Raw genomic sequence first — 27,880 nt, 5'->3', positions numbered from 1 at the left:
TCAGTAGCCTGTTTCATTGGTTTGTTGAATGCTTAACAACAACAGAAAAATGAATATTTAGTTTTTGATGCATTTGGTGATGCCTAATGGACTTTTTTTTTTAGACGGAGTCTCGCTCTGTCGCCAGGCTGGAGTGCAGTGGCACGATCTCGGCTCACTGCATCCTCTGCCTCCTGGGTTCAAGTGATTCTCCTGCCTCAGCCTCCTGAGTAGCTGGGACTATATAGGCACATGCCACCACGCCCAGCTAATTTTTGTATTTTTAGTAGAGACAGGGTTTCACCATGTTGGCCAGGATGGTCTCGATCTCTTGACCTCGTGATCCGCCCACCTCGGCCTCCCAAAGTGCTGGGATTACATGGACCTTTATTTTTAGGGTTATACTATCTGCCAGCAAACACATATAAACTCAGCAATATGCTGAATTGATTTGGGAACTAAGTGGGCAATATTAGGACATTTTAAATATTTAAGACATTTTCATTAAAATGATTCTTGGCTTACTGCTGTATCCTACATGAAAACTTTATTCATTTTACAGGTATTCATAGATAGGTTTGCTGAGTTGTAGGTAATCTAGAGTGCCCTTGTTCTAAGCAGGCTAAAGGTAGATACTAATACTTCTGTATTGAATTTTTTGTTTTGTTTTGTTTTGTTTTGAGACAGAGTCTCTCTCTGTTGCCCAGGCTGGAGTGCAGTGGTGTGACCTTGGCTCACTGCAACCTCTGCCTCCCAGGTTCAAGCGATTCTCCTGCCTCGGCCTCCCGAGTAGCTGGGACTACAGAAGCGCACCACATGCCCGGCTGATTTTTGTATTTTTAGTAGAGACGGGGTTTTTCCATGTTGGCCAAGCTGGTCTCGAACTCCTGACCTCAGGTGATCCGCCCGTCTTCACCTTCCAAAGTGCTGGGATTACAGGCATGAACCACTGCACCTGACCCTGTATTGAAATTTCCTTGTTATCTCACTGCCTCCAGATGATACATCAGGAGTCTGTGGATGTGGATGGTGAAACATTTGTCTAGAGGCGTGAGCCACTGCACCTGGCCCTGTATTGAAATTTACTTGTTATCTCAGTGCCTCCAAATGATACATCAGGAGTCTGTGGATGTGGATGGTGAAACATTTGTTTGTCTAGAAAGGCAGGGAAATGACACAGATCTCCTCAATAAGATAGCTCATCTTCTGGCTCAGGGAAGAGACCTTTCCTTGCTACATTATAAAGTTATATTATTTGGTAGCTGTTCAGTAGGTTTTTCTCTAAAATACTGGTTTATAGAATAACAGTTTTACGTGATATGTAATCATTCTGTTTCCTTGTAACTAACTGACCTAGTTGAATATTTTAAAAACTTTTGTAGGGAGCCTTATCATGAAGAGAAACCATTTCCCCCATAGAAGGTAGTGGAACTTCTTTATCTGTTTTTAGCTTTTTCTAACATGGACTGGCCTCTCTGAACAAAGCCCTTGGGAAATGAGAAAGGGTACAATTTTTAAAAATCAAACGAAGTAAAGTCACCAGTTTAATTTACCATTCTCATGAGAGTGTCAGGAAATTAACTTTCTTAAATTTAGAGGGTTAGCTACCTACCTTACCTGCCGGCTTGCTTTCCTATCCCATCACCTCCCCCCATTTTTTTTTTTTTTTTTTTTTTTGGTGGTTGTTTTGAAGCTAAAGTTAAAGGTGAAATTATGTGAATTCTTAATTACCTATCCCAGTTTTCCCAAAATAGCTTTTAATTTTTGTGGTTCTCTGACTGGCCTGTTTTTAGGCCAAATAAATATTTTTCCTTTAGTATTTCAATTTTATATTTGGTTTATTCCTGATTAATTTTTCCCTACCACTACCTCTTTACCCCATGTTCTGTTGTTCTGCTTGTTAATAGGTCACACAAGACTGCAAAGTTATATTTACGGAACTTTTATTTCTCCCTCTGGTTATGTTTAATATTTTCAGCAAGCTACATCTTTGTATTTTCTATTATTTCTTTGTTCTGATCATATTTAGATGAATGTTTGTCATGCCTTAAAATCTTATATACCAGACATGGTTTGCTGCCTCATTATTGCCTGCTACTGATGATTTAAACTTAAAACTGATGATTTAAACTTAAAACTTTGATACGTCTTTGACTTTATATTCTTGATTTTAAGGCCTTATGCCAGATTTTATCTTTATTTTCTACAGTGTGTTCAATACGAGTAATTGGTGAGAGTGACATCATGCAGGAATTCCTATCAGAATCCGATGAGGTAGGTGAATATCTCCTTTAGTGATTATTTTCCTTTTGGCTCCTTGTGGGGGAAAATAAGTTAAAGGTATTGATTATGCGTTAAATTTCCATAAGCTCTCCAAAGGACTCCATTTTTTCTACTTCCTTTTTATATGTATCCTACTTATCTATCCTTTAAGACCTAGGTCCACTTTCTCTTTGAAGTGCCAGGCCCACTTTCTCTTTGAAACCATCCCTGATGAGTTTTCATCAATTTTTCATTCCACCAAAAACTTCTGCAATTAGTTCCATTCAGTGATCACATGTTGCTATCTCATTCTCTAATTTTTGTACATATAATCAGATTGTCGCTTTATATTTTTAGCTTACAAGAGTGTGAGCTACCTGTAGGTAAGAGCTAAATCTTGACCATCTTTATATTCCCAGTGCCTTACCACAGCATCAAGCATGTTGTAGGTGCTTAATAAATATTAATTGAATAGAAGAATGAATATTTAATGCTAATATAGTAGTGTGTTATCCACTACTTATTTTATATGTATATGCCTTGTTTTCCCACTAGATTATAAATTTCTTATAGGCAAGGGCTTACAATAAAGCAATGCTTATGATTGTTTCAGGCAATGAGTAGTACTTTTTTAAAAGTGGTAAATGAAAATGGACTTGGTCTGAAATAATTTTCTCTCTAGTAAAAATTACAAGGTCAAAAATTACAAGGTTAGAAGAATGTGTTAATCATCAAAAGCAGTAAGAGGATTTCTTTTGAATTAAGGAGAGTAAGAATTGTTTACCTTTTGCTAGAAGAAAATTGGGCATCAGGCTAACTTTGAAAGGAAAAATGGATGAGACTCAGGTATCCATTTTTTCTTTTAACAATCTCCTGATTATTTCAGGGTTCAGAAAGAAACTTAGTATATCTCTTGATCCAGTCTATATGCCTGACCATTAATACCAGAGAATATACATCGAAACTACTGCTTTCAGTTGTTTTCTCCTCTCACTTGTGAATTCTGAATGGGGAAAGGGAAGCGAATCAAAAATCTCATCTGTGTTTGACCTAGACTGTTTCACGCAAGTTTCCTGTTTTGAAATGTGAACACGTTGGCTTCAATATGTTTCTTTCCTTCCTGCTTATCTTAAAGATTAACTTCTGCTGCAGCCCTGAAGTCAGCTTTATGACTTGTAAATGTATTGATTTTTTTCCCGTTTTCATTGGAACTCACTTCTTCTCTACCACGTTTTAGGTTATTGTCTAGCTAGCTTGTTACAGGGAGAGTGAAGATATACTGGGCCATAAATTATTTCTCTATGTCTTTTCCCCCAGAACTACAATGGTGTGTCCGACGTAGAGCTGAGAGTAGCATTACCAGATGGAACAACGGTTACAGTCAGGGTTAAAAAGAACAGTACTACAGACCAAGTATATCAGGTAAATTAAATGAACACGTAGACTTGACATTGGATGGTGTGAAGCTAAGGAAGATAGATTAAATAAGTCAATACATATAAAGTGCTTAGGGTGTCTGGCACATAATCCGTTTATTAAATGTTAGCTACTATTGTTATTATTAATGTGAAAGTACTTTGCCCTCCTTAAAAGAAAGGTACGGTAAATATCCCAGGTTGTAGTAGTTGTGATTAACGCCTCTTTTTTTTTTGGAGATGGAGTGTTGCTCTGTCACCCAGGCTGGAGTGCAGTGGCGCAATGTCCGCTCACTGCAACCTCTGCCTCCTGGGTTCAAGTGATTCTCCTGCCTCAGCCTCCTGAGTAGCTGGGACTACAGGTGCCCGCCACCACACCCAGCTAATTTTTGTATTTTTAATAGAGACACAGGGTCTCACCATGTTGGCCAGAATGGTCTTGATCTCCTGATCTCATGATCCACCCACCTCGGCCTCCCAAAGTGCTGAGATTACAGGCATGAGCCACCACGCCTGGCCAACCCCTCCTTTTTTTATTGTAAAAAAACCATAACACACATGAAAACAGAATAGTATAATGAATCTCCATATAGTAATCATTTATATTTAATAATTATCAAGATTTTGCCACATTTGCGTTATGTATGTCTTTTTTCTTTTCCTTTAAGTATTTAAAGGCAAATCCCATGTTATCGGACCTGTGTGTACTTCAGTATGCATCTTCTTACAAAACCACAGTGCCATTATCAAACCTTAAAAATTAGCACTATTGCTTTGGTATTGCCTAATAACTACTCCATAGTCACATTTTTCCAATTGTCTAAAAATGATTTTTTACATTTGGCTTGTTAAAATCTGAATCTAAACAAGGTCCTTAGATCACATTTGATTTTTTTTTTTTTTTGAGACGGAGTCTCGCTCTGTCGCCCAGACTGGAGTGCAGTGGTGCGATCTTGGCTCACTGCAAGCTCCACTTCCTGGGTTCACGCTATTCTCCTGCCTCAGCCTCCCGAGCAGCTGGGACTACAGGTGCCCACCACCACGCCCGGCTAATTTTTTGTATTTTTGGTAGAGATGGGGTTTCACTGTGTTAGCCAGGATGGTCTGAATCTCCTGACCTCATGATCCTCCTGCATTGGCCTCCCAAAGTGCTGGGATTACAGGCATGAGCCACCACCCCGGCCTCACATTTGATTTTTATGTTTGTTTTAATATAGAACAGTCCCCACTTCTCCCCATTTTTTTTTTCATGCCATTGTTTTGTTGCAGAAATGGGTCAGTGTCCTGTGGAATGACCCATATTCTGAATGTATCTGTTTGTTTTCTGGTGGTGTCATTTAATAATGTCCTTCTGTGTCTCTATATTTTCTATAAATGGAAGTTTGCTCTAGAGGCTCAATTAGATTCAGGTTCTGCTTTTTTGATAATACTTCATAATTGGTCCTGTATACTTTATATTGCTTCTCAACAACAAGTACACAATACTGGGTTATCCCATTTTAGTGGTACTGAGGTTAAGCAGTAGGTTTAGGTAGTGAAATCTGATGTTTTCTTTGTAAAATTCACCACTGATCTTTGATCAAATGAATCGATCCATTGATGATTATTGCCTTAACCAGTGATTTCATTAAAGATTACAAAGTGCTGATTTTCTAATACTCTCATTTCTTCCACTGGTTAGCTAGAATTCTTCTGAAAATAACTTTTCCTTGTCAACTAATGCTATTTAATTATCTTGAAATAGATAATTTCCCAGTTTGTGGGAAAGACAGGATACATATTTAAGCCTTTCCTTTCATTGCTGATTTTCAGAGTAAATATATCATTATATATAAATATAATTATATATATTAATAATATATAAGATATGTTACATATTAAACAATATATACTTTATATATAATTATATAATATACTAAATAATATAATAATATACAAATAATATATATTTAATATATAATGCACTATGAAATAGTATATATTATATATAATAATTTAGTCTCAGGTTTTTAGATTCAATGTGATTTAATCGATAACATATATTATATTTTTGATGCTCAGATTGTTCCATCTTTGGCCAGTGAATGCTCCTTCATGTCTGCTCCTGTATGCTTTTGATGCAACCTAGTATTTTCATATTATCCTTGCTTTTTGGTACAATAAGATGTCCTGGCCTCATCTTTGTATATTTCTTACCCTAGATATCTAGAATAGGACATTTCCCTAAAGAGTCCTATTCTTTTAGTGAGAAACTGTATTTAGAGATCATGATCTGCGTGCTGGGTGTAATCATTGCCTGTATATGCCTTTTCATTGGCCTTTAATCCTAACTTGATCAGAATTTTCAGGGAGACAAGCAGGTTTCTGGGTACTAATGCTTATATTTCTCTTTTGTAGCAAACATTAAAAAATCTATCCCCCATACATTTATTCATTCACTGTATTTTATGGCAAATGATATATGCAGGATCTCAGGCATTTATGAAATTATACAATGGTAGGGAATTTCAAGAAAAGTACTATTTTTACAGCTTTCTGATCTTTTTGTTTTGTTTTGATTGCTTTTTTCCAGTGTTCCTCTAGCAAGGCTTAGGTTTTTTACACTTTCCTCCCAACTCTGTTACTGAGACTTCTAGCTATAAACTATTTTCTAAACCTTGAAAGCATTTTAATTTCTATCCAGTGCAATATACAATGGTAATTTAGAATGCTTATAATGTCCAGTTCCTCTATCACATAATGGATGAACCTAGGCATCATATGTGAGCAGATATGAGAAGAAGGGATATAATCACATTTGGCTTACTGAGATACTAATAATCAACAGTTTTATCTTTGTTTTATCAACAAAACAATGGCATGAAAAAGAGATACCTTACTTATATTGAGGTTGATCTTGAAAAGAAATTTTGTTACTACCAGTTTATGTTTTGTTGTTGTTTGTATGTAATTGTCATTTATTTGCACACAGTTTTCCAATTTCTTTTTTATTTGTCATATTAGGACCTGAGTTCCTAGAGAGAATGAGTGATTCTTGTTTAATATGCCTTTATTGTCCCAGCATTTTGCTATTTTATGTAGATATTATGATGGTAGTTCTTAGGAAATGGAGGTGCCTAATGATCCCAACATGAGACATGGATCATCTAAAAAGTAAACAAAAAAATTTTGTTTAGCCAGAATATAATTGACAAACAATATTTTACGCTCTAGAATCAAATATATAGTTTTTTTGTGTTAATGTATTAAATGTAGGCTGAATGTGTGAAACTGGATATTTAAGAATTTGTTTTCTTTTTAAGATCTGTGCTATTAAGTACATTTCTTGTAAGTGGTGTTAAAAATAGAATTAAGTTATTTTAGAGAGGGAAGCTGATATTTAAGGAGAGACTATTATCAGCTTACACTGGAAGGGAGAAGCTCGTATTTAGAGATAATAGCTGTTGGGGCAGATACAGGTGTTTTTTCCCTTTTCTTTCATATATATGTATGCGTGCATGCATGTACACATACATACAAAGAAGGATAGCTATGGACCATTAATGCAATTTTTGTGAGGCCAAGATGGCAGAACCTCTCCCCTTTCCCTCCTCCACAGACATACACCTGCTTTTTCCTACAGCATTGTCTGACTTAATTTTCTTGAAACCAATCTATCCTGTTTAACCTTAGGCTATTGCAGCAAAGGTTGGCATGGACAGTACGACAGTGAATTACTTTGCCTTATTTGAAGTGATCAGTCACTCCTTTGGTAAGTACCAGTGGCTGATACTAAGTTTTGTTTTCTAATACTATGAGAAAGAAGCATTTACCTAGAGAAGAGCTTGAAGACAAGGGGAGATCCCACTCATTAGAACTGTCTCTAACAATCAGACCAAGCATATCCCATTAAACTCAGGTCATAAGCATGTCTGATCACTGTTGATTCTTTTTCCTCTTTTGTAAGTATAGGTTATAACTAGCAATGAATCGGAAGATGCTTTCATGAGGTTCTTTTAAATCTGAGGTTCAAAATTCATATATTCTAATAAAACAGGCTTAAAAATGGGATGTTCTATTTAGCCACATGTTGTTTTAGTGTACTTTATAGGATTTTTGTAAAGATTCTTAAGCGTAGCTTTCTGTTTTCAGAAGTTAGGAAGATATGTGTTGGTTAAAAGCCTTGTTTTAATGCATACATTTAAGTTTCTGTGTGAATAAATTTCCTCTTCCAAGGAAATTTTATTGTGTGGTGACAGGAAATTTATATTTTATTTTATAAAGGCTAGGGATGGTGGTCACATTGGTTGCATTGAGACTACAAAGGGGAGAGAGTCTGAGGGCTCTCTCTGAATGACATAGATTTCCTACAGTTTATGGGTCTCTTCCATATCATATATATTTATACAGGGCTAAGGCCAAAATTGATATAGATAATATTGGTTGATTAGACCTTCCTTATCCCAGAAAGGGGGAGAGTTTGGTAGATTTAGGTTGCCTTGCTATCTCAGGTCCAGGTAGAATAACTTTGATTCCCCTAAAGCAGCCATCTCCCTAATATTTTTTTTCTTCCCAACTCACAGCAGTGTAACTAGACAGATGTAAATTATGTTACAAAGGATTACTAAGGTACCAGGACATCTGGATCCTAAACTTATTTTTTTTCTAAGCTTTAGTTTCACTTTCTATAAAATGGAAAATATTAAATCTGTCTTTTGTAGTGTTATAAAGCCAAGTAAACATTGAGAGAGGAAGTAATCTCAGCAGTTTGGGAGGCCGAGGCAGGAGGATTGCTTGAGCCCAAGAGTTTGAGACCAGCCTAGGCAACATAGTGAGACTGCCATCTCTAAAAAAATTTTAAAAATTAGCCAAGCATGGTGACACATGCAGGTGGTCCAAGCTAGGAGGCTGAGGTAGGAGGATCAGTTGAGCCTAGGAGGTTAAGGCTACAATGAGCTATGATTGTGCTACAACACTCTAGCCTGGGCAACAAGTGAGACCCTGTCTCAAAAAAAAAAAAAAAAAAAAAAAGGAAAGAAAAGAAAACTCAGGCTCTCAGCCTTTCCACAAAAAGGCAATTTAGAAATTAAAAGTGGTAGTTTTTTTATCCTGCTTGAGTGGCTGTTAGAAAGAGGAAGTAACATTACTCAGAAGACATTTTTCAGTTTGAGGAATGCTGTAGGATTTTTGGAGGTGGGCTGGAAAAAACCTTTTGGCCTTAACAATAAAAGCAGTTCATTGAGAATTGCCACATGAGAGACTCTGAATGTACCGTAGCTGGGTAAGAGGAGAGGCTTGCTTTAAAGATGTTTAGTGGACATGAGCTGTAACTAGCTAATGGATTAGATATTTTAACTAAATTTGGAGTTGGTGCTGTTTGCAGAGTTGTCATGTTAACTGATCTGTGTCTTAGTCCATTTTGTGTTGCTATAAAGGAATACCTGAGGCTGGGTAATTTATAAAGAAAAAAGGTCTATTTGTTTCATGATTCTGCTGGTTTTCAGCTGATGTCTACCAAACATCTTTAAGACTGGGTTCAAAATTGGGCATCTGGTAAGGTCCTCAGGCTGTTTTCTTCCACTTATGGTGTGTGTAGAGATCACATTAGGCCCCACCTCTAACACTGGGGATCAAATTTCAACATGAACTTTGCGGGGTGACAAATATCCAAACCACAGCACTTGTCATTCAAGTGATAGGTTTCAGTTAGCTTGAGACTTGACTGGCCATGGTCATAGCTAGAAAGGATATTTGGCTGGACAGATAAGGCTGTTTTGTGCTCCCAAGGCAGAACTCCTTGGTGGATTTGAGATGATGTTCTGGTTAATGATAACATACCATTCTTGATCTGCCTTACATAGTTTATACTAGGGAAGTTTCTTATATCTTTTCACTCGAGCTTTCTGTGTTTTGTCTTTCCTTTAGTACGTAAATTGGCACCTAATGAGTTTCCTCACAAACTCTACATTCAGAATTATACATCAGCTGTGCCAGGCACCTGCTTGACCATTCGAAAGTGGCTTTTTACAACAGAAGAAGAAATTCTCTTAAATGACAATGACCTTGCTGTTACCTACTTCTTTCATCAGGTAGGTGAATTGATCTTCTTGAAAGGCACAATTTCTTTTTATGTTTGAATATAGTTGGTACTTTGCCAATTCCCTGTGAATCCTTAGACAGGCTGCTTTGCTCCTGGGTCTGAATTACATTTGTAAAATGTTCTATCCCATTTCACGAAAGATAAATAATAGATAAGTTTTAGAAGTAAAGATATCCTGGAGTTTAAAAATACATATTTTTAAAATATGTATTCTAATATTTTTAAACAATAGAAAATGAGCATTGTGGCTGTGTACCTGTTCAAAAATTTTCCACCAATATTATACATACATAGAGTTTAAAGCATCAAATAGTTCTACACAGTTTATTGTGAAAAACAGTAGTTGCCCCTACTTATTTCCATCTCCCCCCATAGGCAACCACCTTCACCTCTTTTAGCTCTGTTTTTTATTGGTTTGTTTGTTTGGTTTTTTTTTTTTGGTATTTACTTCTATGTCTCCATTATAACTTGGTTATATTGCTCCTACTTAATTTTTCAGATTCCAGCAGCATCTCTTCATTTCCCACTATTGAAGATGAGACACCAGCTGTCTTTCCTTCTCCATTCCTACCATATACCCATACCTTTTTCATCTCTCCCATCCCCTTAATATAGTCAAATTATAATATTTGTAAGGTCAATATGCAGTGTTTACAATATTATGACTGTAAATAGTGAAATTTACAACAGAGCCATATAATAAACACTGTCTTTACTTTTCACTTTCTTTACATTTTATTTTTCCCCAGCTAATTATTGCCCTCCTTTTTCATTTGCTTAATTTTCTGTGTACTTACAATTAATTTAGCTCCATACTCTTCACCAGTTGTCTAAATTTCCTCTAAAGACATTCAGTTCAGACCCATCAGGCAGTTCATGATTTCCACTTTCTGAAGAAATCTCTTGTGGAGCCTCTTCCTCTATCCCCGTGTGAAGTGGCAGCTCTCTACTGTGGTGCACAGCTTGCCTTCTGGGATTGCCCTTCACTACCACCATCTCCTGTTTCCAGTGTGAGAGTACATTGTTTGTTTTGTTTTGCTTTACTCCCATATTTTTGTAGGATACATTTTCAGAGCTGTTCCTCTTTTTATATATGTAATTTTTTATTTTTAATTTTTGTGGGTACATAGTAGGTGTATATGTTTTGGGGTACATGAGATGTTTTGATACAGGCATATGGTGTGTAATAATCACATCACGGAAAATGAGATATCCATCCCCTCAAACATTTATCTTTTGTGTTACAAACAATCCAGTTATACTCTTTTAGTAATTTAAAAATGTACAATTAAATTATTATTGACTATAGTCACCCTATTGTGCTATCAAATACCAGACCTTATTCATTAATTCTACCTATTTTTTTTGTACCCATTAACCATCCCTGACTCTTCCCCAATTCCCCACTACCCTTCCCAGAGTCTGGTAACCATCCTACTCTCTATCTCCATGGGTTCAATTGTTTTGATTTTTACAGTCCACAAATAATTGAGAACATGTGATGTTTGTCTTTCTGTGCCTGGCTTATTTCACTTAACATAGTGACCTCCACTTCCATCCATGTTGTTGCAAATGACTGACTCTCATTCTTTTTTTATGGCTGAATAGTACTCCATTGTGTGTAAGTACCACATTTTCTTTATCCATTCATCCATTGATGGATGCTTAAGTTGCTTCTAAATCTTGACTATTGTGAACTGTGCTGCAGCAAACATGGGAATGTGGATATCTCTTCAAAATACTGATTTTCTTTCTTTTGGGTATATACCCAGCAGTGGGATTGCTGGATCGTATGATGGTTCTATTTTTAGTTTTTTGAGGAACCTCCAAACTGCTCTCTGAGTGGTTGTACAAGTTACATTCTCACCAACAGTAAACAAGGGTTCCCTTTCCTCCATATCCTTGCCAGTATTTGTTATTGCCTCTCTTTTGGATATAAGCCATTTTAACTAGGGTGAGATGATATCTCATTGTAGTTTCTATGTGCATTTCTTTTTTTTTCCTGTTGAGTTGTTTGAGCTCCTTATATATTCTGATTATTAATCCCTTGTCAGATGAGTAGTTTGCAAATATTTTCTCCCATTCTGTGAGTTGCTTTTTCACTTTGTTGATTGTTTCCTTTGCTGTGCAGAAGCTTTTTAGCTTAATGTGATCCCATTTGTCCATTTTTGCTTTGGTTGACTGTGCTTGTGGGGTATTACTTAAGAAATCTTTGCCCAGACTGATGTCCTGGAGAGTTTCCCCGATTTTTTCTTGTAGTAGTTTCATAGCTAGAGGATTTAGATTTAATTATTGAATCTATTTTGATGTGACTTTTGTATATGGCAAGAGTTAGGGGGCTAGTTTCATTCTTTTGCACATGGATATCCAGTTTTCCCAGCACCATTTATTGAAGAGACTGTCTTTTCCTCAGTACACGTTCTTGGCACCTGTGTCGAAAATGAGTTAACTGTAGGTATGTGGATTTGTTTCTCAGTTCTTTATTGTGTTCCATCGGTCTGTGTGTCTGTTTTTATGCCAGTACCATGCTGTTTTTGTTACTATAGTTCTGTAGTATAATTTGAAGTCAGGTAATATGATTCCTCCAGTTTTGTTCTTTTTTTTTTTTTTTTTTCCAGAGACAGGGTCTCGCTTTGTCACCCAGACCAGAGTGCAGTGGCGTGATCACAACTCACTGCAGCCTTGACCTCCTGGGCACAGGCTATCCTCCTGCCTCAGCCTCCCCACTAGCTGGGGCTATAGGCCCATGCCACCATGCCCGACTGATTTTTTAAGTTTTTGTAGAGGTGGGGGGTCTTGCTGTGTTGCCCAGGCTGGCTTGATCTCCTAGGCTCAAGATCCTCCTGCCTTAGCCTCCTAAATTGCTGGGTTACAGATGTGTGCCACCACACCCCACCCAGTTTTCTTCTTTTTCTTAGGATGTCTTTTGCTATTCTGGGTCTTTGGTGGTTCCATATAAATTTTAGGATAGTTTTTTTTTTCTATTTTTGTGAAGATGTCATTGGTATTTTGATAGGGATTGCATTGAATGTGTGGATTGCTTTGGGTAGTGTGGACATTTTAACAATATTTATTCTTCCAATCCATGAACATGGAATACTTTTTCCATTTGTTGGTGTCCTCTCTTCACCTTTCTTTCATAGTGTTTTAATTTCTTTTTCAGATTGTTCACTGTTGGCATATAGAAATGCTGCTGATTTTTGTTGTTGATTTTGTATCCTGCAACTTTACTGAATTTATTTATCAGTTCTACTAGTTTTTCGGTGGAGTCTTTAGGTTTTTCCAAGTATAAGATCATATCATCTGCAAACAAGGATAATTTGACTTCTTCCTTTCCAATTTGGATGCCCTTTATAACTTTGTCTTGTCTGATTGCTCTAGCTGGGACTTCTAGTACTATGTTGAATAACAGTGGTGAAAGTGGGCATCCTTGTGTTCCAGATCTTAGAGGAAAGACTTTCAGTTTCTCCCCATTCAGGATGGTAGTAGCTGTGGATCTGTCATATATAGCTTTTATTATGTTGAGGTTCCTTCTATACCCAGTTTTTTGAGGGGTTTTTATTATGAAAGGATGTTGAATTTTATCAAATGCTTTTTCAGCATCGGTTGAAATGATCATATGGTTTTTGTCCTTTACTCTGTTGATATGCTGTGTCACATTGATTGGTGTTTGTGAACCATCCTTACATTCCCAAGGATATATCCTACTTGCTCGTGATGATTTTTAAAATGTATTGTTGAATTCATTTTGCTAATATCTTGTTGAGGATTTTTGTATTAATATTCATCAGGGATATTGGTCTGTAGTTTCCTTTTTTGATATGTCTTTGTCTGGTTTTGGTATCAAGGTGATACTGGCCTCATAGAATGAGTTTAGAAGTATTCCCTCCTCCTCTCTTTTTTTGAAATAGTTTGCCTAGAATTGGTATTAATTCTTCTTTAAATGTCTGATAGAATTTAGCAGTGAAACCACTGGGTTCTGGGCTTTCCTTTACTGGAGACTTTATTATGGCTTCGATCTTGTTGCTTGTTATTAGTATGTTCAGGTTTTGGATTTCTTCATGGTTCAATCTTTGTAGGTTGTATATGTCTAGGAATTTATCCATTTCTTTTAGATTTTATAATTTATTGGCATATAGTTAATCATAGTAGCCACAAATGATTCTTTGAATTTCTTCAGTGTTGTAATATCTCCTTTTTCATCTCTGATTTTATTTGGATCTTCTTTTTTTTGTCTTAATCTGGCTAAAGGTTTGTCTGTTTAACTTTTCAAAAAAACCAACTTTTTGTTTCATTGCTCTTTTTTTGTATTTTTTTATTTCAATTTAATTTATTTCTGCTCTAATCTTTATTATCTCTTTTCTTCTACTAATTGGGTTTGGTTTGCTCTTGCTTTTCTATTTCTTTAAGATGCATCATTGTTTGAAATTTTTCGTCTTTTTTTTGATGTAGGCATTTATAACTATAAAATTCCTTCTTAGTACTGCTTTTGCTGTATCCTATAGGTTTTGGCATGTTATGTTTTCATGATCATTTATTTCAATAAATTTTTAAATTTCCTTCTCAATTTCTCCATTGACCCACTGGTCATTCAGGAGTATATTGTTTAATTTCCACGTACTTGAATAGTTTCCAAAATTCCTCATTTTTGATTTTTGGTTTTATTCCAGTATAGTCAGATACTTGATATTATTGTAATATCACTATGGTCAGATACTTGATCATATTGATATTATTTGATATTAATAATACTTGATACTCCATTTTTAAAAAACGTTTTAAGACTTGTTTTGTGACCTAACATATGGTCTGCTCTTGAGAATGATCTGTGTGCTGAGGAAAAGAATGAGTGTTCTGCAGTCATTGGATGAAGTGTTCTGTAAATGTCTATTAGATTCATTTGGTCTATAATGCAGATTAAGTCCATTGTATCTTTGTTGATTTTCTGTCTGGAAGATCTGTCCAGTACTGAAAGTTGGGTGTTGAGGTCTCCAGCTATTACTGTATTAGAGTCTGTCTCTCTCTTTAGCTGTAATAATATTTGCTTTAGATATTAAAAATATGTCAGGGTGCTCCAGTTTTGGGTGCACATATATTTAAAATTGTTACATCCTCTTGCTGAACTGACCCCTTTATCATTATATAGTGACCTTCTTTGTCTTGTCCTATATTTTTGTCTTACAATCTATTTTGTCTGATATAAGTATAGCTACTTCTGTTCTGTTTTGGTTTCCATTGTCATGGAGTATCTTTTTCCATCCGTTTATTTTCCATCTGTGTGTGTCTTTGTAGGTGAAGTATGTTTCTTGTAGACAACAGATCAGTGGTTCTTGTTTTTTTTTTTATTTATTCAGCCACTGTATGTCTGTTGATTGAAGAGTTTAGTCCATTTGCATTCAGTGTTCCTATTGATAAGTAAGGCCTTACTCTTGCCATTTTGTTACTTGTTTTATGGTCGTTTTGTGATCATCTTTTCCTTCTTTCCTTCCTTCCTGTCTTCCTTTTAGTGAAGGTGCTTTTCTGTGGTGATATGATTTAGTTTCTTACTTTTTATTTTTTGTGTATTTGTTGTATGTTTGTAGGTTTGCGGTTACCACAAGGCTTGCAAATACTCTCTTGTAATCTGTTATTTTAACCTGGTAACAGCACTGTTTGCATAAACAAACAAGCAAGCAAAAAGAAAACGAATAAAGGCTCCATGCCTTAAATATATCCCCACACTTTTTAACTTTTTGTTGTTACTATTTATATATACCTTATTGTACTATGTCTTGAAAAGTTGTTGTAGTTATTACTTTTGATTGGCTCATCATTTAGTCTTTCTACTTAAGATGAGTGGTTTACATACCATAGTTACAGTGTTATATTTTGTGTTTTTCTGTGTATTTAATATTACCAATGAGTTTTATACCTTCAGATGATTTCTTATTGCTCATTAACATAGTTTTCTTTCTGATTGAAGTACTCCTTTTAGCATTTCTTGTAGGACAGGTCTGGTGTTGATGAAATCCCTCAGTTATTGTTTATCTTGGAAAGTTTATTTCTCTTTCATGTTTGAAGGATAATTTAGCTGGATATACTGTTGTAGAGTAAAAATTTTTTTTCCTTCATCACTTTAAATATGTTATGCCACTCTCTTCTGGCCTGTAAGGTTTCCACTGAAAAGTCTGCTGCCAGATGTATTGGAGCTCCATTGTATATTGTTTCTCTTCTCTTGCTGCTTTTACAATCTTTTCTTTATCCTTGACCTTTGGGAGTTTGATGATTAAATGCCTTGAGGTAGTCTTCTTTGGGTTAAATCTGCTTGGTGTTCTATAACCTTTTTGTGCTTGGATATTGATTTCTTTCTCTAGATTTGGGAAGTTCTCTGTTATTACCCCTTTGAATAAACTTTCTACCCCTATCTCTTTCTCTGCCTCCTCTTTAAGGCCAATAACTCTTAGATTTGCCCTTTTGAGGCTATTTTCTAGATCCTGTAGGCCTCCTTCATTGTTTTTTTTAAATTATTTTTTCTTTTATCTCCTTCATGTATTATTATTATTATTATTATTATTATTATTATTATTATTTTTGAGACAGAGTTTCACTCTTGTTGCCCAGGCTGATGCAATGGTGCGATCTCGGCTTACTGCAACCTCTGCCTTCCAGGTTCAGGTGATTCTCCTGCCTCAGCCTCCTGAGTAGCTGGGATTATAGGTGCACGCCACCACACCCAGCTCATTTTGTATTTTTAGTAGAGATGGGGTTTTGCTATGTTCATCAGGCTGGTCTCGAACTCCTGACCTCAGATGAGCCACCCGCCTCGGCCTCCCAAAGTGCTAGGATTATAGGCGTGAGCTACCACGCCCAGCCTCCTCCATGTATTTTCAAATAGCCAGTCTTTAAGCTCACTAATTCTTTCTCCTGCTTGATCAATTCTGCTGTTAAAAGATTCTGATGATGCATGCATTCTTCAGTATGCCAATTGCATTTTTCAGCTCTAGAATTTCTGCTTGATTCTTTTTAACTATTTCAATCTCTCTCTCTCTTTTTTTTTTTTTTTTTTTGAGACAGAGTCTGGCTCTGTCGCGCAGGCTGGAGTGCAGTCACACAATCTTGGCTTACTGCATCCTTGTTGAATTTATCTGACAGAATTCTGAATTCCTTCTCTGTGTTACCTAGATTTTCTTTGAGTTTCCTCAAAACAGCTATTTTGAATTCTGTTTGAAAGGTCACATAGCTCTTTTTCAACAGGATTGGTCCCTGGTGCCTTATTTAGTTCTTTTGGTGAGGACATGTTTTCCCGGATTGTCTTGATACTTGCAGATGTTTGTCTGTCTCTGGGCATTGAAGAGTTAGGTATTTATTGTAGTCTTTGCAGTCTGGCCTTGTTCATACCTGTCCTTCTTGGGAAGGCTTTCCAGATATTTGAAGGGACTTGGGTCTTGTGATCTAAGCTATATCTGCTTTAGGAAGGACCCCAAGCCCAATAATGCTGTGGTTCTTGCAGACTTTTAGAGGTACTGCCTTGTTGTCTTGGACAAGATCCAGAATTCTCTGGATTACCAGGCAGAGACTCGTATTCTCTTCTCTTACTTTTTCCCAAACAAATGTTGTCTTTTCTGTGCTGAGCTGTCTGGAGCTGGGGGTGAGGGTATGCAAGCACCCCGTAACCACTACCACTGGGACTTTGCTGGGTCAGACCTGAAGCCAGCACAGCACCGAGTCTTGCCTAAGGCCTGTAGCTACTCCCTGGCTACTGCCTATGTTTGCTGAAGGTTCTGGGCTTCTACAGTCAGTCAGCAGGTGGCAAAGCCAGCCAGTCCTGTGTCCTAAACTTCAAGGTGGTGAGTTCCCCCAAACCCTGGGAGGTTCCAGAGTGCCATCTGGGAGCCAGGGACTATAGTCAAAAACCTTAGAAGTCTACATGGTGTTCTACTGTTCTACAGCTGAGCGGGCATTCACACCACAAGTCACAGTCCTTCCCACTCTTCTCTTTTCTTTTCAAAGTCAGAGAAGCCTCACCCCATGGACACTGCCACCTCAGGCCCATGGGGAGTACTGCCAGACTCCTGACAATGTTCCCTTAAGACCCAAGGGCTCTTCAGTCAGCTTGTGGTGAATGCTGCCTGGCCTGGAACTCTCCCTTCAGGGTAGTGGGCTCCACTTTGGCCCAGGGCAAGTCCAGAAATGCCATCTAAGAACCAAGTCCTCTAAGAGCTTTGTGAGAAGAGGGTACATGGGAAGACAACATTTAAAAATCTTGAATGCCTGGAAATGCCATTATTCTACCCTCACACTTGGTAAATGTCACATTTATGTATAGAACACTAGGTTGAAAATGATTTAACTTCAGGAATTTTAAAGAATTATGTTCCACCAACAGGTGTGATGGTTCATGCCTGTAGTCCCAGCACTTTGGGAGGCCATGGTGGGAGGATCACTTGAGCCCAGGAATTTGAGACCAGCCTGAGCAACATGGCGAGGCCTTGTCTCTACAAAAACTTTAAAATTTAGCAAGGCATGGTAGTGTGCACCTGAAGTCCTAACTGCTCAGGAGGCTGAGGTGGGAGGATCACTTGAGCTTAGGAGTTTGAGGCTGCATTGAGCCATGATAACACCATTGCACTCTAGCCAGGAAGACAGAGTGAGACCTTATCTTAAGAAAAAAAAAAGCCATCTTATATCTGTACCATTTTATGTGACCCTCTTTTTCTTTCCAGAAACTGAGGTCTTTTTGTCTCCATGGGTCTCAGATTTCACAATCGTGTGCCTTGCTGTGGATCTATTTTCATTTATTATGTTGGGCTTTCTGTGGGAAATTTGTATTTCTGATCTGGCAAATTTTCTTGAATTATTAAATTGACAATTTGTTCTCTCATTTTCTGTTCTCTCTTTTTGGCATTCCTATTATTTTGATGTGCAGTTTTTTGGTCGGCCCCGTCATCATCTTATCTTCTCTCATATTTTTAATTTCTTTGTCTTCTTGCTGTACTTCCTAAAAAACTTACTCAGGTTTCTCTTCTAGCCCTCTTAAGTTTTTTTTTTTTTACATATGCCAGTTTTTGTGTGTGAGTGTGTGGTTTTTTGTTTTTTTTTTTGAGACGAAGTCTCTCTCTGTCACCCAGGCTGGAGTGCAGTGGTGCGATCTTGGTTCACTGCAACCTCTGCCTCCGGGTTCAAGCAATTCTTCTGCCTCAGCCTCCCAAGTATCTAGGATTACAGGCGCATGCTGCCACACCCAGCTAATTTTTTTTGTATTTTAGTAGAGATGGGGTTTCACCATGTTGCCTAGGCTGTACTTGAACTCCTGAGCTCAGGCAATCCACCTGCCTCAGCCTCCCAAAATGCTAGGATTACAGGTGTCAGCCACCATGCCTGGCCTATATTTTTAATTTCTAAAGGTTTTCTTTTGTTCTCTGAATATCCTTTTTTATATATAGTATTCTGTTCTTTTGTATGGTATTTTTTTCTTGGCTTTCTGAAGATATTAAAAATAATATACTTTTTTAGGCTGGGTGTGGTGGCTCACGCCTGTAATCCCAGCACTTTGGGAGACTGAGGCAGATCACCTGAGGTTAAGAGTTCGAGACCAGCCTGGCCAACATGGTGAAACCCCGTCTCTACTAAAAATATAAAAATTAGTCGGGTGTGGTGATGGGCACCTGTAATCCCAGCTACTCAGGAGGCTGAGGCAGAATTGCTTGAACCCGGGAGGCCGAGGCTGCAGTGAGTGAAGATCATGCCACTGTACTCCAGCCTGGGTGACAGAGTGAGACTCTGTCTCAAAAAAAAAAAAAATTAATATACTTTTTTATTTTGAAGTTATCTTTTTCCTCCCGCTATTGTTTGCTTGTTTGTTTTGGTCTCTGTTGTACATGTTAGAAGTGTTCCTCTAACACAGATATCTGCTCAGATTTAAGACTGAGACACTGCACAGCTGATTGGGAGCTCAGCATGTGAGTACATCTTATTGACTATGGCACAACCATGGCTCACCACAGCCTCGACCTCCTGGGCTCAGGTGATCCTCCCACCTCAGCCTCCTGAGTAGTTGGGACTACAGGTGTGCATACCATGCCCAGCTAATTTTTGTGCTTTTTGTAGAGATGGGAATTTTCCATGTTTCCCAGGTTCGTCTTGAACTCCTGAGCTCAAGCAGCCCTCTCTCCTCAGCCTCACAAAGTGCTGGGATTACAGGCATGAGCCATCGTGCCTAGCCAAATCACTAGTCTTCTACTGGCATTGAAGAGGGCAGTCATCTGGTTCCAGGGAATAAAGGAAAGGATCTCAGAATTTGATTGTTTCTTTTTTTTTTTTTTTGAGACAAAGTCTCGCTTTGTCGCCAGGCTAGAGGGCAATGGCGCGATCTTGGCTCACTGCAACCTCTGCCTCCCGGGTTCAAGCAATTCTCCTGCCTCAGCCTCCTGAGTAGCTGGGATTACAGGCACCCACCAACACACCCAGCTAATTTTTGTATTTTTTAGTAGAGATGGGGTTTCACCATGTTGGCCAGGATGGTCTTGATCTCTTGACCTTGTGATCTGCCCACCTCGGCCTCCCAAAGTGCTGGGATTACAGGCGTGAGCCACCGCGCCCGGCACTGATTGTTTCTTAAATATGCTTTCGGTCAGTCCTCCTTATTTTAGCCACATCTACCACCTCTCCTAGATGGCCACCTGGTGCTACAGATTCTTCGGTCTTTTGGGAATTTCGTTATATAAATTTGAGTGGTTCTCTACTTTTCCTACTACTGGGTAGGGAATCCATTTTTTTTTTTCAGGTTTTGTAAGTTACTACTTATATATCCGTGTTCCAGATTACAAAATTTTGTCCTGATTGTTTCTCTTTGATCTCATGGGTTTATTCCTTTACTGAAATTTTAATGGGGTTTTAGGAGGAGGTAAGAGTCGATACTTGTTTTTAATCTGCCATCCCTAATTGGAAGCCCTCTTTTAGGAACTTTTCCTACAAGTATTTACATGTATATTTGGCTTTAGGTCTTTATATGGATGTATAATTTTTACATAGTTATAATTCTAATACAGATACAACCTTTTTCTTTTCTTTTTAACTTTTTCATACAGTTTTTTATATGTCATTTATGACTGAGTTAATGTAGTATATGTTGTTTAGTCATTCCCTGTTATTTGTTCCAGAGTTTTTTTGTTTTGTTTTGTTTTGTTTTGAGATGGGTTTTCCCTATGTTGCTGGGGCTGGCCTGGGACTCCTGGGCTCCAGCAATCCTCCCACCTCTGCTTCTCAAGTAGAGTGCCTGGGACTACATGTGTGCCTGGCTAGAGCCAGGGTGTTTTTTGAGTATGTGATTTTAAATGATGCTGTGATTAACTCTTGTAATATCACGTTTTGGTGTCTGTCTTTCTTTCTTTCTTTCCCTCCCTCCCTCCCTTCCTTCTTTCTTTCTTTCTTTTTTTTTTATTTTTTTTTATAGGCTCTCATTCTGTCACCCAGGCTGGAGTGCAATGGTGTGATCATAGTTCACTGCATCCTCTACCTCTTGGGCTCAGGTGATCCTGCCACCTTAGCCTCCCAAGTAGCTAGAACTACAGGTGCTCACCACCATGTCCAGCTAATTTTTACTTTTTTAAAAAAATAGAGACAGGATCTTGCAGTGTTGCCCAGGCTGGTCTTGAACTCCTGGGCTCAGGCAATCCTCCCAAAGTGTTAGGATTACAGGTGTGAGCCACTGTGCCCAGATATATTTTTCTTTTGAATACAGCTGTTTATTGATTGTGTTTTTGTACCTTGCTGTACAAAAATTGCTGTATTTTGTTAAACTTTTATGTCTTTGCCATTTTAATAGATATTTACTCTGTTCCATTGTTTTTGTTTTTATCTTAGTGCTATTAATTTTTTTTTTTTTTTTTTTTGAGACAGAGTCTGGCTCTGTTGCCAAGACTGGAGTGCAGTGGCACAATCTCGGCTCACTGCAACCTCTGCCTCCTGGGCTCAGGTGAGCCTCCCACCTCAGCCTCCTGAGTAGCTGGGACTACAGGCTTGCACTACCACACCCAGCTAATTTTTGTATTTTTTGTACAGACAGGGTTTTGCCATATCGGCCAGGCTCATCTCAAACTCCTGGGCTCAAGCGATCTGCCTGCCTCTACCTCCTAAAGTGCTGAGATTACAGGTGTGAGCCACCACGCCTGGCCAGGAATTTTGTTTTAGAGAAGTTTTAACATTTAGTATAACAATGTTTATCTATCTTTTCCATTGTGATTTCTACTAACGTTTTCTTTCCTCAATATAAGAGGACAATAGCACGCTTATATTTGGTGTGCATTTGTCACAATATTTTATTTTTAATATTTAATGCTTTAATTTACCCAAGGTTTATTGTGGTGTGTAGTATGAATGGTTGGTCTAAGTTAAATTTTCTTGGTATTGCTATCCACATAGCACATCAGGATACATTAAATGATTCATTTCTAATACATTATGCTTAACTTGTCTTTCATTAAATTTATATCTGGTGTGTGTGTGTGTGTGTGTGTGTGTGTGTGTGTGTATGGCCTGTGTTTAGCATCTCTCTGCTCTTAATCTGTATTTCTATTTTTGCCTCAGTATTCCCTTTTGATTATTGTTTCTATATAATATATTTTAATATCTGGTAAGGCTAAGCCTTCCTTTTTTAAAAGTCTTGATATTCTTTCCCATTTTATGTTTTCTAATAATTTTTAACCCATTTCATAACACTTTATAAAGTATCTATCCTATTACTATTCCAACTGGAATTTTGTTAAATTTATAGTTTACTGAAGAAGAATCACCATTTTAATTAAATGTTGTATTATAATAATAGATGCATAAAGTATCTATTTTATTCAAGTTGACTTTTGTTTCCTCAAAAAAAGTTACGTGGTTTTATGTTTTATCAATGCCCCCTTAATCACCAAGGATTTTATATTTTTATTGCTATTATGAATGGAATATTTTATCTTTGTATTTTTGGAGTAGAAAAATCATTAGCTAGGAGTCAGAATATCTGATTCAAGTATAAGCTCTACATTGGGTAAATCCTTTGCATAACATTGCTGAGATCTGTTTTCTCATCTGTTAAAGGGGAACAGTGGTGTGTCTCATAGGTGGGTTTGTTTATTTTATTTTAAATGTATTTTTTATTTAAAAAATTGAGAAGGTGTCTCGCTATGTTGCCCAGGCTGGCCTTGAATTCCTGGCTTCATGCAATCCCCCCACCTTGACCTCCCAAAGCACTGAGATTACAGGCATGAACCACCACACCTGGCTGTTTTTTTTTAATGCTTATCAAAATTTAAGTGAGGGCAGAGCATGTGAAATTGCTTTTTGAAGTATAAAACTAGAAGACAAAAGTATTTAAGTATTTAGAAAAGTTAATGTTTTTGGAGCAGTATCTTATATCCAGCAACTTTTCTGAACTTTCCTGTTGCCTCAAATGATTTCTAAGCAGCTTTATTGAGGTATAGTTTACATACAATAAACTGTACATGTTTAAAGTATACAATTTGATAATTTTTTAAATTTCTAAGCCATTTTTAGTGTATAGTTCAATAGTGTTAAGTATATTCACAATGTTGTATAACAGATCTCCAGAATTCTTTTTTTTAAAGGAGGGGACAGAATCTCAGTCTGCCACCCAGGCTGGAGTGCAGTGCTGCGATCATAGCTCACCATAATCTTGAACGTCTGACCTCAAACGATCCTCCTACCTCAGCCTCCCAAAGTGTTGGGATTACCAGGCGTGAGCCACTGCTCCTGGCCCAGAACTCTTTTAATCTTGCAAAAGATTAAAACTGAAACTCTGTACCCATCAAACAACTCCCCGTTTTCCTCTCCCCCTTGGCAACTACCATTCTACTTTTTGTTTCTATGAATTTGACTACTTTAGATATTTAATGTAAGTGTAATTGTACACTATTTGCCTTTGTAATAACTGGCTTATTTCACTTAACATAATGGCCTCAAGTTTCATATGTGTTGTGGTAGTATATGACAGGGTTTCCTTCCTTTTTAAGGCTGAATAATAATATGTTGTATGTATATCCCACATTTAATTTATCCATTGATCCATGGACAGTTGGGTTTCTTTCATTTCTTGGTTATTGTGAATAATGCTGCTGTGAACATGGGTGTGCAGATATCTTGTTGAGATCCTTTTTTCAATATACCCAGAAGTGGGATTACTGAATCATATGGCAGTTCTATTTTCAACTTCTTGAGGAACTGCTATACTGTTTTCCATAGTGACTGCACCATCTCAAGTGACTTATTTTTTTGTTTTGTTTTTTATTTTTTGGAGACAGAGTCTTGCTGTGTCTCCCAGGCTGGAGTGCAGTGGGATGATCTCGGCTCACTCCAACCTGTGCCTCCTGGGTTCCAATGACTCTTATGCCTCAGCCTTTTTGAAGTATAAAACTAGCTGGCACTACAGTTGCATATCACCAAGCCCAGCTAATTTTTGTATTTTTAGTAGAGATGGGGTTTTACCATGTTGCCCTGGCTGGTCTCAAAACTCCTGGCCTCAAATGATCCACCCAGCTTGGCCTCCCAAAGTGCTGGGATTACAGGCATGAGCCACCGCACCTGGCCACAAACACCGTGCCTGGCAGCTGTTTTTTGATGGACTAAGTAAACAACTGTATCTTTTGAAAAGTATATTAAATTTCTCTTACTTAATTTCAATTATTTTTGTATCATATTTTGATGGTAGGAATATTTAATGAATTTCACAGTTCTAAAATGTTATCAATTATAAGATGCACCATTATTTTATGTATTGATAAGAGAAAAAAGCTGTCAGTTAAACTGATACATCATTGATTGTAAGATACATCCCAATTTCAGAAATGTTAAAATATGAAATAATATATTCATTTAAATTGATGAGATATTATATGTTAGTTGCTAATGGTAATAATGAACCTTTTCCTTAAAAATTAATAAAGTAGAAATTAATCATTTATATTTAAATTCTGGCTAAACCTGGCAAAGTGTACACACATTTAAGCTGCTGTTTCCTGAAAGCTCACAAAAGTAGCAGTATTGGAATTTTAAAAAGCGTAAACTTGCAAGGACAAAGAGAACAAGGGAGGATACCACAGCAAATGACAACTGTTGACAGTTTTTAGAAAATGAATGTCTAAGTAAAAGAGTTTTGATATTTGGTTATTGTGGAGGAAAAATTGGTGATAGGTACATGGGAAGTTACAAACAAAAACACGAGGCATTTAACCTCAGAGGAAATAAAAAATTTTGCAAGAAAGGAAGTCATAGCATAGTATATAGCTTAGTTGTGAATAGTGTTTACATATTTATAATAATGCAGTTATTGAGTATTTAATTTTTTATTGAGAAGTTGGGGGAAGAGGAAGTGGGAGTGTTTGGGTGCTACAAGAGAGTTAAAACCAAATATTTTCAACACAGTAAGTCAACAGTGTCTAAAATTGGTAAGTCAGGAATTGTCAATGTAAGCATGCCATTTAGAATTATGGAGGGATTATCACAAGAAATTGTTTAAAGTGCCTAAAAGTAGTTGCTTTTGTGGAATGACGCTCTGGGATCAGAGGCTGCTGTTTTTATTAGGAGCCTTTTAGTACTATATGTTTTGTTTTTTTAAACTATATACATCTTTTACTTTAATTAAAAAAATTTAAGAAGAAAAGGAAACTAGGGTGGTGATATTTATGTTTTCCACTTAGTCAGTCAAGCAGTGTAATCTTTTTTTTTTTTTTTTGAGACAGAGTCTTGCTCTGTCTCCCAGGCTGGAGTGCAGTGGCATGATCTGGGCTCACGGAGATGTAACCTCCGTCTTCCGGGTTCAAGTGATTCTCTTACCTCAGACTCCCGAGTTGCTGGGATTACCTGCTCCCTCCTCCACATCCGGCTAATTTTTGTATTTTAGTAGAAATGGGGTTTCAACATGTTGGCCAGGCTGGTCTTGAACTCCTGACCTCAAGTGATCCTCCCGCCTCCACCTCCCAAAATGATGGGATTGCAGGCATGAGCTACCACACCTGGGTAAGCAATTTCTTGATTAGAAATGAAAGAAGACCATTTTTACTGCCCCATGTGTAAAAGAGCTCACTTGGAATTGCTGGAGTAGATAATCACTGTGACCCACCTCTGCCTTGGGAAAGTGTTCATCAAATATTAGTACTGTTGTGAGTCAGACATAGTTCTAGGCATTAGGGGTAAAAACAAAACAGAAAGACAGTATTCTTATATTCTTATTCTCATCGAAACAATACAGAAATAAAGAAAAATAGTTGTAAAGCCTTTTCCCTGAGCTAAATAACACTGTAAGTTTCTTTGGAAATTGGATAGACCAGTATTGTTTATTTATTCCCCCCCCCTCTACTTCTCTGCTGGCTTTTCAATAATTGGTTTAAATTTGGCTGGAGCAGTACAGTGTTTTGGTGATGAAGAGGAAAGTGTTCAGGATCTTCAGGACATTGACATTGCATCGTGATTCTTCTTGAACATCCCCTCTGTGGCTATAATCCTCGGTGCCTAAGTGAGCCCTCACTTGTATGGCCAGGTTGGGGAGAGACTGGCATAATCTTTCTATTAGTCACTTCCTGGCAGGACATTCATATCCTTGTACGGTTCTTAGAAGAACTTAATAGCTAAATGATACTAATAATAGCTACTGATATATACTTTACAAAACTCTTAACATCTGTCATCTTTTTCTTGTATATCTATGAGATATTCCAGTTTTACACAGTTAAAGGGTTTACATGACTTATGCAAGTGCACATTGGTAGGTGACAGAACTAGAAGTTGAATTAGTCTCTTAATCTTTTTTTTTTTTTTTGCGATGGAGTCTTGCTCTGTCACCCAGGCTGGAGTGCAGTGGTGCTATCTCGGCTCACTGCAAGCTCCGCCTCCTGGGTTCACGCCATTCTCCTGCCTCAGCCTCCTGAGAAGCTGGGACTACAGGCGCCTGCCACCTCTCCCCGGCTAATTTTTTGTATTTTTAGTAGAGACAGGGTTTCACCATGTTAGCCAGGATGGTCTTGATCTCCTGACCTCGTGATCCGCCCACCTCGGCCTCCCAAAGTGCTGAGATTACAGGCATGAGCTACCGCGCCTGGCCCTCTTGACTTAATCTTGAACTCATTTGCCTATCCAACTATCTTTCCTTAAAATACTCTGGGAAGTGATTTCTACCTTGAGTACCAAACATCATTGATCTTCCTTATTTCATTCTCTCTTCAGGTTAATTCATGTGGCTTTCAAACACAAATCAAACTTTCTTTAATAAAGAAGGAGCCATTTCTTATTGCTTATTTTAGCTCCCTGTTGTTTATTTCCTTAAGTCTAAATTCCTGTGCCTACTTTTTAGGATTTTTCATAATCTAGTGTTAGTCTGCCTATCCAGCATTATCTTTAATTGTCTCCTGTTCCCTTATTTAAATCAGGCAAATCTGTTTTCTCAAAGTATTTAAGCACAGACTCATTCCTGTTTCCTATCTTTAGCTTATAGTTTCTCTTCTTCATTCTGTTCTTTGGGGATCCACCTAAGGCTTCCCTGATAACTGTAATTATCAATAAGTGCTTCCATTCTGACTGCCTATATCACTGTCTGTACCATACATGTTTGCTATTTCATTGTAATGCAGCATTATATACTGTCTTTCAGTGCTCTCTAATTGTTTACACATGTATAAAATAACTGGAATTTAAGTCCTCTGACACGAGAAACCAGATCTCTCACATATACCTAAAACAATGCTTGAGCGCTTGCCAGATATTCTTTAAATGCTAGTTATTCCAATAAGTATACCTGTTACTGGATGTGTTAGTCCATTTTCACACTGCTATAAAGACACTACCTGAGATTAGGTAATTTATAAAGAAAGGAAGGTTTTTTTTTGTTTGTTTGTGCTTTTTTGAGATGGAGTCTCGCACTGTCACCTGGGCTGGAGTGCAGTGGCATGATCTCAGCTCACTGCAACCTCTGCTTCCTGGGTTCAAGCGATTGTCCTGCCTCAGCCTCCCGAGTAGCTGGGATTACAGTTGCCTGCCACCATGCCCAGCTAATTTTTTGTATTTTTAGTAGAGACGGGGTTTCATCATGTTGGCCAGGCTGGTCTCGAACTCCTGACCTTGTGATTCACCCGCCTCAGCCTCCCAAAGTGCAAGAAAGGAAGTTTAATTGACT

The 27,880-nt window shown here is 37.6% G+C and overlaps 1 protein-coding gene across 4 annotated transcripts in view; it reads left to right on the top strand.

The window, feature by feature from the left end:
• SNX27 (sorting nexin 27) overlaps positions 1 to 27,880 on the top strand; it is an 88,992-nt gene that overhangs the window by 44,677 nt on the left and 16,435 nt on the right. For all 4 annotated transcript variants that reach the window (XM_003949545.6, XM_054686472.2, XM_009431463.5 and 1 more), the window contains 4 exons: positions 2,189 to 2,253; positions 3,559 to 3,663; positions 7,329 to 7,407; positions 9,561 to 9,724. In XM_003949545.6, coding sequence (XP_003949594.1) covers positions 2,189 to 2,253; positions 3,559 to 3,663; positions 7,329 to 7,407; positions 9,561 to 9,724 — 413 coding nt within the window. The remainder of the gene's footprint in view (positions 1 to 2,188; positions 2,254 to 3,558; positions 3,664 to 7,328; positions 7,408 to 9,560; positions 9,725 to 27,880) is intronic.

This window comes from Pan troglodytes, chromosome 1 (assembly GCF_028858775.2).
Source record: "Pan troglodytes isolate AG18354 chromosome 1, NHGRI_mPanTro3-v2.0_pri, whole genome shotgun sequence".
NCBI classification, from domain to species: Eukaryota; Metazoa; Chordata; class Mammalia; order Primates; family Hominidae; genus Pan; species Pan troglodytes.
The sequence above is the reverse complement of the archived record's forward strand: the minus strand, read 5'-3'. Positions and strand labels throughout refer to the sequence as shown.